This window comes from Dermacentor silvarum, chromosome 4 (assembly GCF_013339745.2).
Source record: "Dermacentor silvarum isolate Dsil-2018 chromosome 4, BIME_Dsil_1.4, whole genome shotgun sequence".
Lineage (NCBI taxonomy): Eukaryota > Metazoa > Arthropoda > Arachnida > Ixodida > Ixodidae > Dermacentor > Dermacentor silvarum.
Genome location: NC_051157.2, coordinates 34,227,454 through 34,244,038, shown reverse-complemented (window position 1 = coordinate 34,244,038; position 16,585 = coordinate 34,227,454). Strand labels below are relative to the sequence as shown.

General features: G+C 43.3%; 2 protein-coding genes across 2 annotated transcripts; one reads left to right on the top strand and one right to left on the bottom strand.

Moving 5' to 3' along the window:
• Positions 1-1,639: 1,639 nt before the first annotated feature.
• Positions 1,640-11,032, bottom strand: LOC119449754 (membrane-associated progesterone receptor component 1). Its single transcript, XM_037713008.2, has 3 exons — positions 10,643-11,032; positions 7,742-7,891; positions 1,640-1,903 (listed from the first exon to the last, which is right to left on the bottom strand). Exons 1-3 carry the CDS (start codon positions 10,971-10,973, stop codon positions 1,743-1,745), a joined length of 642 nt encoding a protein of 213 aa, XP_037568936.1. The 5' UTR covers positions 10,974-11,032; the 3' UTR covers positions 1,640-1,742.
• A 2,501-nt stretch (positions 11,033-13,533) lies between these two features.
• LOC119449753 (uncharacterized) lies at positions 13,534-15,857 on the top strand. The gene is made up of 2 exons (XM_037713007.2): positions 13,534-13,761; positions 15,693-15,857. The coding sequence occupies exons 1-2, from the start codon at positions 13,534-13,536 to the stop codon at positions 15,855-15,857; spliced, it is 393 nt and encodes a 130-aa protein (XP_037568935.2).
• The last annotated feature ends 728 nt before the right edge of the window (positions 15,858-16,585 follow it).

Sequence of the window (16,585 nt, the reverse complement as noted above, 5' to 3'; positions counted from 1 at the left end):
GGCGTGCGAGCACTTCAAGTGAAAGGCAACAAGATAAACAGGATATGCACTTAAACCCTGTTGACAATTTCTTGCAACAGGCTTGTGAAAAGTATAATCATCCCGAGTTAGCAAATGCTCCCATATGCAGCCAGACCCTTGAATGTACAACAGAAGTATTTTTTTTGTGTGTGTGTGTGTGTGCATGTGAACATTCAGGCCAGAAGAAGCGTAAGAAAAAGAACACATTCTTTTGAATATCCCACATCTTTTTTTTAATCACACAGACAACCACCATGCACACAAGTAGCTTTTCTATACACACACTGCAGATAATAGTCACAGTTGTGTCCATTGTCATCTAAAAGAAAGGATTCAGAACTAAGGACATGCCCATGAGGAAATTAATAATTATGTACAAGTCTGTGCGTGGAAACGGGAAGACAAGCAGCAAAAACATGCAGTTCTCACTCTTCGTATGCAAGACCCAACCGACGCTTGATAAGGTACATACACAGGGTCAACCCAGCGCTGCACTGGTGCAACACTATGGCAACGGGAAAACTAGGAAGCTGCCATGTTGTACTGGCACTCGAACATCGAGTGCAGCAGGAGTAGCAGCAGCGTCCCAGCATTCTTGGCAAGTTTTCCCTTGCTTGTACAATAAAGCTTCAATGGGGTGGGATGAGGGAAGAGGCAGCTCGAAAAAATAAGACATGCATTCACTTAAAACTCACAATGAGGCCTGAAAATGTGCCACATTAGTGCTGCTGCACTGGCAATCATCAACACAGTGGCAGGTCAGAGTGCCGCATTACGCAACTGCAAGTCCATCATGAATTTTTCGCTGGCTGTAAAGTGCCCAGCAACAACAAATTATGCACTCCTCTTCACACCGGCCTGGGCATGCAACCGCAGTCCATGGAGATTGTAAAGCGTGAAGTCTGATCCCAAGTGCTTGGTGGTAGGTAGTAGGCCATTGCGAGTGTAGAAATGTCCGTACCTACGTGTCTATAATGATCTTTAGCTTTTAAACCATTGACTAACGCGAGTCTGTAGCTCACCACACCACTCTGTCCCGCTCGCTGTATCAAAAATCGCAGCAGCACCACATGCAAACTTTGCCAAAAGAGGCAGATGAGAGCCAACCGTAAGTGGCGCAGAGTTTCCCCTGAGCTGTAGCTAAAGAAAGGCACAGCTGCTCAAGATACGGAATCAACTCAACAGCTGCATCCACTTAAATTCAGAGATTACACACTTCTGGAAGTGCCGGTGTAAAGCACAGAATGATGCCACAGTGTACAGTGCAAACGTCTGCACTAAGAAAGTGGCATTTACACACCACTCGTTTCAAACTTGGACAGCAAGAGCACAGTAACGCCCTGCTATCGTGTTGGACCATCTTGTTAGGTCTTGTCCATTTGAAACCTTTATCTACATCAAATTGAAAAAATACATTTGCCTTCATTTACACTTAAAAAAAGCAGATCATTCGAGCTGAACATATTAGTTCGGACAGTCCCTGCTGTGGTACATCGATTCTCTCGTAATTTTGCGCAAAGAAGGCGGGAAGTGTACGCAGGGTGCGTTTCTCTGCATCTTGACAAATTCTAGCAGCATGACTTCCTCTAGGCACGCTGTAAGAAACCTGGCCATGCATACACACATGTTGGAGAAGCAAACAAACAGTGACAAAATGAAAACATGTTCCCATGGCAGTTGGGCGACGGCAGAGGCAGCAACGTGTGTATAAGTGGGACCTCTCAGTCCGCGTGTGCCTTAGCATCACCCCCCGAGACAGCAGCTGACGGATCACCACCGTCTTTCTTGGCAGGGCTGTCAGCGGCAGACGACTCCTCTTCGTCAGAGTAATCAGTTGGCTCTTCACCTGGTTTTAGCAGGCGTCCCACGTAGTGATACTTCTCTGCAGGGAGATCAAAGCGGGAACGATAAGTTGCTGAAAACATGGATCAATTGAGCACATTTTCATGGTGAACAGTAAATACACCTGAAACCACTCATATTGACACGTGTACTTGTTTATCTTTCTTTGTGACCGCGTTTCACCGCCTAACAAATGTTATCGCTCAGCGCAGGACGCACCTGCATGTAGTGGAAGTTTCTCGGATGTTATTGAAAGTTCTATCCGCTGTCTGTTGTCACCGAACCTTGTGTAATCTGATTGCATGTATGCGCAACGAGAATTGTGTAGTACGTTTTGGAAGACACGCAAGCACCAGCGATTACTCGGGAACCTTCGATGACTCATGTATAAAAGCCGACACGCTTGACCCCCAGATCAGATTTCGACGATCGCCGACTGTGTTCGCCGCTATCGTTGTGGCTGTGCCTCGAGTGTAGCCCGTTTTTCTGGTTCGCCTAATAAAGCCGTGTTTTTGACTGTCACTACCACATGACAATATCATAACCGCTTGTAGTGAGGGAATTGATACAATGTGGTGTTTTCTGAATTTTGGAGGCCATATTCTGCCCCGGTCGCTTCTCTTATTGTGCATATTGTTACGTGTAGCTGATGCCCAAGGCTATTTACAATTTACTTACACGGAAGTCAACGGAGGCCAAGATGGCGACGGTATATCAAGCGGGAACACGTCGTCTTCCTTCTCTTCAGTGGAGCCACACTGTGGTGGCTGTTCCGCATCATCACCCCCGGCAGTAGAAGCACCGTCCCCAGTGCTTCTTTACTCTATCCTACTCCTCCCCTCCCTCTTCACTGCTGATCACGGTTCAGGTGTCAGCAGACTGCGCTACACAGTTACTGTGATCTGTAGCAATTTTTCCCTACCCTCCTTTTCCTTTAATCTAGTTATTTAAAATGAACAACCAATTACTATGCTTCTCAGCAGCAAATGCTCCATGACAAATGCTCTTCGATTTTTCAGTTTGTATGGGAAAAGTAAATACTTTATTTTTTTGCACTCTTTTTCTGTGTTGTTTCATCTGCTTCATGCAAAGATTGTGTAAAGGCCAGTCCTCAGGCGTGCAATTTTTGATGTTTACAAATTTAAAAGAACGTAAACATCCTTGTGTATGGTTTAATTGTCGAATCCATGTAGCTGCTTGATCTACATGTTTTTAACATGTGAAGGCTTTGAAAATTGTTTTTGTTCTAGTACAGTACTGCTTATGAATTTCATGACTCTGGTAAATTATCTTATCGGTCGTCTATGCTGTATGTCTGAATTAGCTGTACAAACAGGCTTTCTTCATGCAACATTTCTTTTATGAACACGCGTTCATATTAGCGTGAAACCCGCAAAGTGCTGTGTAGGATAGACAATGTTGTAATTAGTGTCCTTTTAACCACCACAATTGCAATGCACACAGGCAGTGATGTCGAAGTTCCCTCTTAAATTTGTTGGAATGAAACTAAGTCTTTATTGTCCACTTGAGCCATTTGTGCAAGGCTGGCAGGTTGTCCCCGCGCAGAAGTGTGCCACATGTGCAGGAAGTCTGACAGCTGCATGCAACGAGAGCAGCACAGCTGCTCCAACTGGCTTGGGAGAACAAACAAGCTTGTCAGCTACCTCCCTAACATGTGAGGAGTGCACCTTGCTGGAAGTGTGCACAAAAGGTTCACATAATATGGCAACTAGGGCTGGTATAATGCAAGAATTCCTTTTGCTAAATTCTATTCCTTTATTATCATACGCAGTTCATGGCTGGCCAATCCCTGCAATAGTGTGGGCACTGCTCAAACCACTGACGAAGTGCACAATAAACAAGCATTGGATTAGAATTGTTGCATTATCCTGGCCTAGACATTACACTTTTTTTTTTCTTGTGTCAGGGTGCCAAGGAAATGATTGTTTCCTTTTTTTCTTTATCTGTGCCTTTTGCCGTGTACAAGATCATTAAAATTATACAAAAACATGAAAATAATTTTAAGCAAGCTGAAAAACTCCACAACGAGATCGAAACCAGAACGGAAAGTTCCGCTTCTCAAGATTTCGCTCATGGCGTCAATGGCGACAATACAGTAGGTATGCAACAAGAACAGGAGCACTAACAGTGGTATTTTGAGACAATGCGTTCCAACTACGACAAACTAAACATATAAATGACGATGACACCATGTCTGGCATTTCAAGACCAACTTTAGTATCAAATTATAATATCTCATGTTTTCCCAACTTTCATACCTGCTAAGTGTCATCCTTTTACATGCGAGTAGCTGGTAACAAGTTTCTATTACTTCGAAAATATCTTGTCGTAGACTCCTTAATGCAAGCTGAGCAACAGCAATAGCAACCACTAATGAGCAACCAGCCATCGCTTTGGTAAAGAGTGGAACACCGGTCTCACAGGCTTACAAATGAGTCACACAGTGGAAGTCGTATCCCATAAGTGAAACTGCATGTGTTGAACTTTTCTCAGACGGCCACTTTCATATAAAAAGCAATAAAAAACATTTTTTTTTGTACATTGACTTTAAAGGCTTGATGTCACAGCACAGGAAACCGTTTCGAAAAAAAAAAAAAAAAACACAGGATGCACACAGACTGCTGGCACTAGTCAGGACGGCAGTAAAACAACTTTAATGTGCAAGCTCAGAATCGAATGTCCGGTCACTATCTACCGTATAGACTCGTGTAAGGGCCACACCCCCAACTTGGTGGCCCAAAATTTAGAAAAAAATTTCCAACAGAGAAGCAATCACATTCAGTGCCTCGATGCCACGTGCATCCATCGGTAAATTTTCGCAAGTTGCGTACTTCCGTGTGCCCCTACTAGATGGCGAGAGCTGCGCGGTCACCTCCGATGCAACAGTACATCCGGGGATCTGGCGTGTGCACAAGTGAAGGCTATGCCGGCACCATTTTGACCAAAAGGTTCAGTCCCGTGCAAGGGCCGCACCTCGTCAAATTTGTGAAAAAACAAAGTGCAGCCCTTACACGAGTCTATACGATAAGCATAGTGCTCATTTGCACCATCATGAACACCCACAGCGGCCTGTACACAAGGGGTGTGTGAATATTTGGAATTATGAATATCAACAGAGCACTTCTGGCTCGAATAAATAATCGACTTGAGAACCCAATATTCAATTTCACTGAATATTCTAATATGACTTAATGCACAGAGTAAGGATGAGTCTGCCATGGACACAGGGCCCATGCTTATTAGGCACACCTGCCACACTAAGAGCTTGCCTGTAAGCAAACAAAAATATAGGTGACCTTTAACTTTTTAGTTCAGTTACAAGCTGCCCAGTTAACAGACATTTTAACTGCAGTGTTTATATTAAAAGAAATAATTCAACCATTTTCTATCTCCGTTTCTTTCACAATGACAGGTCAGCAATAATTTATAGGGTTTAAATAGACACTAAAGAGCAACATGATAAAGTATCCTATATAAGCCCATTTTCATCCGCATCTGGTTGAAAACGATTATTAATGGAGAAAATGAAGGCTAAACTTGCAACTTTCAAATTTTGCACCAAATCCTCAGCAATGGTAGGTCAGGGTGACAAAGCAAATTTAAGTATTTTCTTATACCTGAGCCATTTCAGCACAGGAAAGTTTTCAAAAGTTGATAGGTGGAGTCTCTGGTGCCTTTAGAATGCAATGTAGTCATCCTTTACTGACCAGAGTTAGGTACTGTCAAAATCCATGTCGTTAAGGCAAGCTAGCGCTGAATTTCCAGGACAATGTTGGCACAGTCTTTTGAGTCCTTACGTCACAATCAGCAGGCACACGCCTACGCCCGAGCGCATGCACACCGGGAGCCGCGAGATGACCGCGCCGAGCAGTTCCAACCAGAGCCCATACCATTAACCTACACTCACATCCTACAACACTATCGCCTTTCACGAAGAACACTACCTCCACCTCATAATGCTCTGACGCGAGAGGAAGCCGTAATATGGCGAAAACTCCAAACAAACACATATCCACATTTGAGTCTTTACCACGCCATACACCCTGCGCAGTATTCCTATAAATGTCCACACTGTGATCAATGTGCAACACTTTACCACATGGCATGGGCTTGCGCAAACACACCACAGCTAACACCCATAACACACCCCACCACAAGGCAATGGGAGGCAGCGCTGTCCAGCTCCGACTCGACGGACCAGCTCAACCTGGTCAATCGAGCGAGAAGGGCAGCTAAGGCCGCTGGACTCCTGGACTGAGGGCACCACCCACTGCAGAGCGGAGGAGCTACCTACGCTCGCGTGATCTTTGGATTAAAGTTTATTCTCTCTCTCTCTTGGCACAGTCTTTCGCGTTTGGTTTCTTTTCTCGCTTAGCAAGCCTCCTTTCACTTTAGAAGTGGCCATTTTATTATTGCAGAAGCGTAATTTACAACAGTTCAGCATAACACTATTCCTCATTAGCACCCCTTTAACATCCCAGACCATCAAAAGAGCTACGAAGAACACCATAGTGGAAAGGTCCAGGTTAATTTTGACAACCTCATGTAACTTATACCCCTGTCAAGCGGGCAAGTTAAGTGCACTTACGGGGAGTGCACTTCGGGACCTAGAGTGACACTTTAGGCTACGCGGTACTAAATGGAAAACAGCGCGCACTCGTAGTGAAAAAAAAAAAAAAAAAAAAAATCCATAGATTACGAGCGCGTTTTGTGAAGATGTAGATTAAAAAGAAAAATACTTCTAGAAAATTATTGTTTTACGTCGTATTATTAATAAAAACAAACTTAATCATACTTAATCTATGTTTTTTTCAACCAAAAACGAAAATATTTTTTGTTAGAGTGTTACAAGTCAATGCCAGCAAAGACAAATGCCAAGCCAATTCAGAACGAGATAGCTGCGTGCGACGAGGTGGCATTTGATCCTGCTAGAATGGAATATGAGCAAGTTTTAGGCTATTACCTGTGCACAAAAGCTGTTCAACCACTAAAATGAACTTTGTGTCTATTTTTTATGCACTACATTTTGTACCATTGAAACCGCTGGTGGCGAGGCTACGCACTCAGCCAGAAAAGTGTGTTCCGTGAACGCACTTCGGCCGGAGTGCACTCTGTGAGCGACACCCCACTTGCGACGTTTAGATTTGGAAAAGTGCACTTAAACCGAGTGACACACTCCGTAAGTGCACTTAACGTGCCCGCATGACAGGGGTATTAATGTGCCCCTAAAGTATGGTACACATGTCATTTAGCATTTTGCCCCCCCCCCCCTCAGAATTGAAAATACCATGTACAGACAGACGCCACTTCATGTAGGTGCCACTGAACAGGTCGCATTTGTGGCTCCAATACCCCAAATGTGTACATGCCGAGACTCTTTCTGTGCCGTAAAAGTTGTCTGAACAGTTTCCAGCTCTTGCATATTGTTTTGAGTACGTAATTTGTCCATACAATTCTGCTGTTGGCCATCAACCATGCCATGCTATTGAATAGCCCAGCTATAACAGATCACTGAAGCTAAGTAGCATTGTGCACAGTGGCGTTGGGACGGAAACAATCTACGAACACTTAGCAGCATTGGCTCCTCTACTGCTGCATGACTGTTTAGGTGTCCGATTTGGTGTACGGCAGTTACGGTGTCGTCAGCAGATGTTCCCCTTGCCCAAACCCTTAACAAGCACTCTTTATATCTCAAACAAAATTTGTGGTCAGCAGAAGTTTGAATTATTTTGAGTAGAATTGCGTACATCAAAGATTAACGTAATTATGTTTCCAGAGCTGCTCCATAGGCGCTTAAACAGTCCAGGTGTTCCTTCGAAATGTCAGACCCCATGTATTATCAGACAGAGCTGCTTGCCTGTGAACTGCATCTCCCACTCTCGCACACTCTCCATCTCCATTGGGTTCAGGTCAGAGAGGTCATCGTAGCCGTCCTTGGGTCGCTCCACAGAGAAAGTGGCCAGACCACGGGAGGCGTCGTAGCCCGCAAAGGCATGGTAGGGCCCACCTGAAATGCCGCCACATTTTCTCGAGACAAGCACAAAGCTGCTGATGCGAAGTGTAGCACTGACCTCCTTCAGCTTATATTACAAATAAATTGAATGCGCTTCTGCAGTCGCACTGCTAGCTTTTGTGTCACTGGTAAAGGCAGTGTCCCAGGCATGAACAAAGAATGTCAACAGGAAGTAGGACACAAACATCGCACTAGTAACAACAGAATTTAATACCGGTGTCACACGTATACTTCTGATTGCGATTGGGGCCGATCCGGATTGGATTTCGTGATCATGACCAACAATGGTCGCTGCTACATGGTCCAACGATGTGGATCGTGTTATCGTCTACTGATTGTTGGCAACAATCAAAACTGCATAATGCCTTGGCAACAAATTCAGATTTGAAAAATATGGTTAAATTTGAATATTTAAATTTTACAGCTTATTATTGCTGATAAAAAGTTGTTAATTTTTATTGAGCTGCCTTCATTTTGTGTTTTTAGAGTTTTCAGAATTTTCAGAGTTTTCAGCCTGCTATCGCGAGGCCTGATCGTAATTCACGGATCACGATTGTCTGGATCCCGCAAGATTACGATCGCAAATGACTGCAGCAACACTCGATCCGGATCAAGCTCGATCCAGATCGGCCCCAATTGCGATCAGAAGTGTTCGTGTGACACCAGTATAATCTCAAGAACACAATGCCCCAAGGCACAGAGAAATGGATGGCAACCCACATGATCCTGCCATACACTGGTGGATCCAGAGCCCACCCTTCCTTCTTGTTCACTGGATTTTTCCATGAGGGTGCACCCCTAGAGGCTACCCTTATTCTGCCACTGTTTCTATACCATGGAAAGTCAAAATAGGGCTACAGTAGTAACCAAGTGGTATTAGGTTGCTCTTGAGTGGTGCATCTGGCACAGCACTGTCACTGCAAAGTTCAAACAGTACAGCAACAGGCTGCATAAACAATTTGTGGTAGTTAGCAGTATAAATACAATGAAATTTACTCAGCACACCTGCCTTTATTTTAACATGATAGTATTTAGAAGTCCTCTTAGGCATTACATAAAATGTATTTACAAGATACTCTCACTGTTTTCCTAAGAAGACAAATTAACAAAAGTACAGGCAAAACTAACAACAGACCAACTTCTGTTTGCACTGTTACAAAGGATCTGGCTTGTACACTGGACACTTATTAAAAAAACAATTTCAGATCTTCATAATAGCAGAGCCACATACACTGTCCATCTAAAGCCTTCAGTTATAGTCAAAAGCAACATATTACTAATAATAGTGTTTCCTTAATGTCAGCACAACCGAAACAGGGGTTGTGTTGGGGGAAAAAAAAAAAAAAAAAAAGGAAAGAAATAGGTATCACACACCATGACCGAGGTTCTGAAGCGTGTATCACACGGCATGCTTATGGGCAGTATCATTTTTTTTTTTTTTTGCCACCTTGACAAATGTAAAATTCTGTAGTCATAAGCAATCTTGTTGAAATGCTGCAATTCATGTCAAAAACATTAAGCAGCAGTTGTGATAAATCAAAACAATTAGCTCCACTTCAAGACCTGTTGGAAACGTTGCAATTTAGGCCAGCCAGAAGCAAGCTATCAACAGGTGCACAGAAAAATGCTTTTTATTTGCAGCGAGATACACTGCTGCCCTGTGTCAGATTTGGTTTCTTGCAATTACTGTTTCAAAAGTTGTGAACCAAGCACTCCACACTTTGCTAGATCATCATTAGCTTCTGTAATAAGGACAGTTTTATGCCGCACCCCTCACAATGTCCGATAAAAGAAACATAAACACAGGGAACCAGACAGCTGTTTCTATACAGAACCTTAACCTGACATCAGCGAATATGAGTATTGCACCAATGTTTGTTATAAAAATAGGCGGTAAACGTGTAAGACGAAAGGGAACATGGAAATGTGCGGGAACAAGCTTTCCTTTTGACATTCAAGTTAGAGCTACGAGACGTGTAAGCAAGTGATGCAGGTTGGCGATCGGAGTATCGTGCGAAAGAAGCAAAAAAAAAAAAAAAATGTATGACGCACGCGTTTAATGAACGATTTACTTTGGTTAGTTTAAGCGATCAGAGGAAAACAATGATATGCACAAGAAAATCCCGCTGTCAGCTGGTTGGGGAATGCGAACGCCCCATTTAAGGCTTGTAATCAGTGCTGTCAATGACAGACGTTCCGCCAAGCCTGCTCCCGATAAAGTCGCGACGGACACGCGCTATTGTAGAGCCAGATTAGAGTTCAAACGTACTAGACGCGTCGTTTCACACCACACTCGGCACACTGATATCCAGGGTTAAAAAACTGAGATAATGTGCAATGTGAACCAAATACACGCGAACGTTCTTCCTATCCCTGCTAGGCGTCTCCTAAGCGGCAGGGACGACGTGTTATGTAATGTGCCGGGCGCAGCTCCGGGGCCTAGTTTTTACTGGGTGTTGAATCTATTGTCAACGTTCTCCGAGCTACCTCTGTCGTTTCCTTGTAGAGACAATAGCAGCTTTTCAGCGACGAAACAAGCCGGGTCAGACGGAGGAAAAAAGCGACTCGGCACAAGCGAGCGTCTCGGCTTACGATTAGCGAGTGCTGGTCAGTAATACAGTAGCGTGCTCAACAAAAATACGCTGCACGCAGATAAATCCTTGAAGTCGGTACGCATCACACAAAACGGCAGCCGAGGAACAGCAGCAGCTGCCTACGTGTCTTAACCCGAAAATAATCGCTTACCTGGACCGTAGAAGTGCCGTCCTCTTGTGACATCGAAAACCTTTCCGTTTACAGCTACGAGGACCCGGCCGTCTTCACCAGTGCCGTCGTATTTACGAATTTCCTCGAGAGTCATGTCCCGCTTCTTCATACGAGGAAGCTCGGGCTCACGCTTCACTTCGGAGCTCCGGCTGTGGTGTCTGCTGAAGAATATCTTGTATATCAAGTAAATGCATATGGAGGCAAGGACCAAGTTCAGTGGGCTCAGGAAGACCTCTGACAAAACGCCGCTCCACGACGCCTCCTCTGTGTTTGAAGCGTCGGCCGCTTTCGCCGCCTTGTGCTCCGCCATGACTGCTACGGCCTAGCCGCCGCTGCGATCGCCGCTTTTACGCTTTTGTCAACTTTCTGCGAGGAGGGCAGTTGAAAGGCATCATGGGCAAGCGCGAGTTCACGTAGTTTCGATTTCGCTTTGCGGAAAGAGCTCACAGCGTCGTTAGCACGAAACGACACAGTTTGAGTACATGTAGAAGTGCAAAATTGTTAAGATCAACAACTGAAGCTTACCATAATACAGTATTGCACAGCTATACTTAAAAAGACAGAAGTTTACTGGTACAAGGAGACGAAGTGATGAGCAGTAGTTGAACAAGGAGTGTCGCTCCAGCGATACTTAAGATATTCAAAATTTCCCCCTAAAATTTCAATTATTTACGTTGTGGCCTTCTCTGGTCTTTGCTGGTATGTTCTTTCTATGTAGTTTGGATTTCAATATGGAAATACATGGTGCTGTATTTGAGATACACACAGGGTCTGAAGCTGACGCGCGTACGAATTATTCTTGATCCGTACGTCTTGTACGATTTCAAACTTTCGCAAAGGCATTTTTATTTCATTGATGAAGAAGGCACTTCGAAGCACAGTGCTAGGTCACTCTAACGGTGCGTGAAAAGTCAAGTTTCGTAGTCAAGTTGTTGGCGGTCGTTGCCACTGATTGCCACGCAGGGGCGCAAAGTTGCGTTTGTCAATCTCGGAGGCCAAATCAGGCCAAAGTCATGTGCACAACACTGGCTGTGTTTACATTATTCTATGGTTTACATATTGTTCGTGATGTTCTTAGCAAGATGTCTAGCTCTGCGACTGCACAGTTTTACTACTTATGCTGTGAAGACGGTAAACATATGCGTTGCGCAGTCGGCTTTTGAGCCGACGGCAAGTTCCCCGCATTTGGCGAGAGTTGCTGCTAGTAGCAACGTGCTCGTACGCCGATATTGCCAAGACTCTGCAAAGCCAGATAAACAGAAAGTTGAATTTGTCTTGCTGTTAAACACCGATGACAAAGTTCTTGGAACAAGAACAAAGGACGAAGCAATCGCGTTTGCCAAGAAACATGATTGTCAGTGAGTGTCACCTTATCGTCGTGCTTGTGTCGCGTGCTTTAAGTGAGCATCGCGCGTGTAGATATGTGCTGTGCCCTCCGGCCACGAGAAAGCATGGCCCCACTGGTTGCATTCATAAGTTTCGTTTCATACAAGAATGGTTGCATTCAATTACAGCAAATAACCCCGCCCTTACTCCCCTCGCCTCTGTGTGTTTACGACCGCATCAAATAAACAAAAAGCAGCATTAATGACCGCGGACTCTAGGATTGTTTCACCAGCATAGATTTATGGGCTAGGTCAATTAATTGAAATTCTTGAGCCAGTTCAGTAGCTTTTAATCTTAGAATAATGTTGCACATTCTGTTGGCCACACACCTTAGTATCCGCAGGGCGAGTGCATGTAAAGACCTTTCCGTACGCCCGTTACCGTAATGAACATTGATCTGTTGAAAGTGCGTACTTACGATCTTGAAATACACAGGAGGCAGCTCGCACTGCAGCGTATTTGCAAAGTAGCTACGTAAGAGAGGTTTCTGTATCGCCATATAATAAAATGTAAATACTGACAGTTGAGGCCAAGGCAATGTTGGTTTTTCATGCTTCCTGAGAGATATTGCTGTCACTTTGTACAAATAAATTAAATTGTATACACTGCGAACGAAATTAACTCGGGCAATGTAGACGTGTTTTGCACAAACGTGTTTTGCACAAGTTAGGTTGAGAGGCAAGGAAGTGTACAAGTGAAAACGCAGGAGGATGCTTATGCAGGTTGATTAAAAGATGCAACATTAGCTGTTGGAAAGTGTGAAATCTGGAAAGCAGGCAATATCTGCCATGGCAGTGTTTAACCCAATGTTCAAGGAGATCGCATCCACTGTTACTCGAAAGGAAACACAAAATCCATAGTGGATATGGTTGGTGTTGAGTTACAGCCTTGTTGGTACAACACGTGAACTGGTGCATAGCGCAAAAAATCTGGAGATGAAGACAAAAGGAAGACAGACACACAAGCACTAACTGTCAAGTTTTATGACTTACGTGTACATCTTTCTTTGTCCTTGTCTCAAGTTTTTTTTTTTTTTTTTCCAAACACCAGCCTACAGTGAAATTGCACATGTCTTAACCACATCGCTTTTGCCAGCACTACATAGCCTAAATAGCGGTATGTCAGAACAGGTAGTCTATCAGAAAGAGTCAAGGCCACTGTGTATGTAATTAGAGTTGACACCTCTATGTGAACTTTATTACTGAAAGCATTCAAAGTAGAGCAGGTGAAAGCTCCTCAATCACTAAAGCTTCAGAGGACCAGACATAGAGCCTTGCTACTGGGCCTAATGGCAGTCTGGTATTCTTGCACACAGAGTGGCTTCATAATTTTCGAGAAAGGCTGTACCTGGAAATGCTATGCCTACTACACTGTGCACAGACAGTGTTGAACAAATATATCTTTTTTGCACAACTACTTGTAGCTTGGTCAAGCTTGAAGACGATAAACATGCTGAAGCTAAGAAGAGGAAAATATACAAGGTCATGACATCGCAGCAGATGGTTGAATACGAAGAAAAGCTAGCAAATGCTGCTGGAGCAACGAGGGCTCCAAGTGCAGCAAAGCAACGGACTGTGAAGCATGTGATTGCTAACAGCAAGATAACTGAAAATGACCTCAACACTAAGCTCAAGAGCATAGGAAAGTGGCTGGAAAAGAAATGTGAAATACGTGTTGGCATAACGGGCACTCCAGATTCGACGAAACAGTTGGTGAGTTGACACAAGGCATTATAGTAGTCTCTTTGCACAAAAACTGCATGCTTAAACCAGAACTATAGCTCATTGATCAAGTCAGATTTCCCTATTCAAACAGATGTGAAATGAAATGTAGAACGGTCTCAAAAAAATCTGAGAACAAATGTTCATCTAATGCATTGCATTTAAAAGAAAATGCTTAAGTCTAGTCACCGCTGCGAGCAGACCTTCAGTTCAGGCCCTGATGTATGTTTCGAGGGTGGTTGAAAAAACAAATTTTGAAAGAAATTGAAGCCCACACAAAAGACGCATTACAGTTCTGTAAAATGTCTGTATTGGTGCACCTAAAATCGCACGATTTAAGTTAGTATTATACAGTCAAACACCGAGATAATAAACACTGATATAACAAAGTGAGTCTAAAATGTTTCTCAAGAGAATGGCCGAAGTGCCCTATATGTGGGCTTGAAACCACACCACATTTGAAGCACATTTTGTGGGAGTGCTGACCATTGGCCGCCCAGAGACAGCAGGCCCCCCATGGACTTTCTCTCCATGGTGCAGACGACGAGGTCCGTAAGCAATAGTACACTACAGACAGCAAGCCTGTCTACACGAACCTTCTTAAGTCTTATAATGAGAAACCAGCTTTATGAATTCATTTAATGCTTAGGCCACGTGTAAACTTATTTTCCAATTAATTATTCATTTATTCGTTTAATTCTTGATAAGGGAATTTTATCACTGACATCAGCAAGTAATGACTATATGCTTATAATGAATATCAGATATAATGAAGGTACTTTCGTGTAATATGCAACGTCAATATAACAACGTTCAACTACATGGTGCCTGCTCACGAATAGTACAGCAGAGCAGAGTTGCAAGTCAGCAACTCGTCTTTGTTTTTGTTTGTTCATATCTCACGGGTATCAAGTACCAATTTTACCTAACTTCTGTACTTTTACACACTATTTTATAGTTTGAATTGTTTGCTTCTTCAACATGGTCAAAGGGTTAACATAATTGCTGTTACATAGCTTTGTAATTTTGGAAGTGTGTTTCATGTGCCCACTATTGCATAGTTTTGTGTGAACATGCAGTTTGATTGATGGCGATAATGATTTGGTGTTTTGTGGCGCAAGGGCCAGATATGGCCAAAGAGCGCCAAGCCAGTGGTAACGTGTTTTCAATGTAGCAATGAATTGCAATGAATAGAAGTAATATGGCTGTATAGAGGCCTAAAAATTTGTTGTTCTAAAGTGCTTAAAATATATAGTCTATTAAAGAATGACAATGATTAGTGAGGTGTGCTATGAACACAGAAAAAGTATGTTGCAAAGGGATGATATACTAAAATATGTCTGTGCTAGTAGCATGTTGCTATGTTGAATCTGTCCCATCATGAATATAAATTGCTTGTAAATTTTAGGATGATGCATAACGTATGAATTTTGTCCACTCTTGGAAGCCCTAATAGATGCAGTTTACAGAATTAGTGATTTAGGTTGTTGCAAAGTGGATGCTTCAGTTTTATAGAATATAATTTGTTACTTTTTCGAGAACATTGCCAAGTGAGAAAAATGTGCTCCAGAAAGTCTTTAGAATTTATCTTTTTCTTTTAATTGTAAGAAATTTGAATCGCTTCAGGTGGTCACCAGACTTATTTCTGCATTGTACATTTATTTGAATAAGAGGGTAAGAGCTAGTCCTCCACACCACATACGTCTAACTTTGGTAGTGTTGCTACCTAAATTATGCCTTCAAGCAGCAAAGGTCACTGCTCCTAATAATGCCTTGATCAAAATGTCAGTGTTAACCAACCTGCAATAGACAGTAGCCTATCTCAAACACCACTTATTTCGCAAAGGAACCTTTTTGTTCAGGAGTGTGAAAGGAGTGAAAAATGCGTTCTGTCCATCAACTCCAGTCTCCCTTTCTTTCAGGAAAGCATCTACCAGAAGTTTGAGACTTTCCTAGCAGGCGAAGCAAGGTTTCTGCAGAAGAGAATTCACAACGGAGTTCTGAAATTTGTTATTGTGCCACCTTCGGAAAAAAAGAACTCTCAAAAGCCCCACTCATCTGAAAAAGAAGTCTCGGAAGAGGAGTGACTGTACTTTCGAGTCCTTTTTTGCATAGTGCATGACATTGTGCAACCGTCTTGAAGTATAAGGTGGCAGGGTAAGAGATCAAAACAGCCAAAGGTGTGTTCACTGTGAATAAACAGACCCTTTTAATTGTGTGGCTGATATCAAAGTTTGCTCCTCCACACTAACGTAAATAGAGAAGCACCTTTTTGATGGGACCACCGCTACTAACCCAGGTGGCAAGTCGGTTAAAGTGTTGCCAGTTCTTCCCACACAAGCCTGCAAATGTACAGCGCTTGATTACCCACCATAATGGCTCACTGGATATGGTGTTGTGCTGCTGCTGAGCCAGAGGTCACATGTTCATTTTCTGGCCGTGGTGGACGCAATCGATTGAAGTGGAATGCAAGAACACTCACATATTTAGATTTAAGTTCAGAGATTATGAACACATGTTCTACACATTGAACTCTCACTCGAGAGATCCATCCAGGGACATGTTTAGGGCCCTTTAAAGGGATGCTAAAGATAAATATTATGTCCAGCTAGATTGAAACATTAAGCATCTTTAACAACGAATTAGTCACTCGTAGAAAGGACAGAGCTTTTGTGTAAGTGATAAGATGATGAAAATGGAAAATCAGAGTGGCAGCACCTGTCATCGAGTATGACACCTATTTCTTGTGAAGCATGGTGCAAGTGTGATGTCCGGGCACCTGGCGGCTCGCACTGCCCGCTAGCTGGGAGCCGAA

What these genes read in the sequence shown, in the direction of transcription:
- LOC119449754 (XM_037713008.2), bottom strand. Translation starts at nt 10,973, where the DNA reads ATGGCGGAGCACAAGGCGGCGAAAGCGGCCGACGCTTCAAACACAGAG. An exon ending in ACGGCACTTCTACGGTCCAG is followed by an intron (nt 7,892 to 10,642) that starts GTAAGCGATTAT and finishes GCGGCATTTCAG; the next exon opens with GTGGGCCCTACCATGCCTTT. An exon ending in GTGGGAGATGCAGTTCACAG is followed by an intron (nt 1,904 to 7,741) that starts GCAAGCAGCTCT and finishes ATCTCCCTGCAG; the next exon opens with AGAAGTATCACTACGTGGGA.
- LOC119449753 (XM_037713007.2), top strand. Translation starts at nt 13,534, where the DNA reads ATGACATCGCAGCAGATGGTTGAATACGAAGAAAAGCTAGCAAATGCT. An exon ending in CAGATTCGACGAAACAGTTG is followed by an intron (nt 13,762 to 15,692) that starts GTGAGTTGACAC and finishes CCTTTCTTTCAG; the next exon opens with GAAAGCATCTACCAGAAGTT.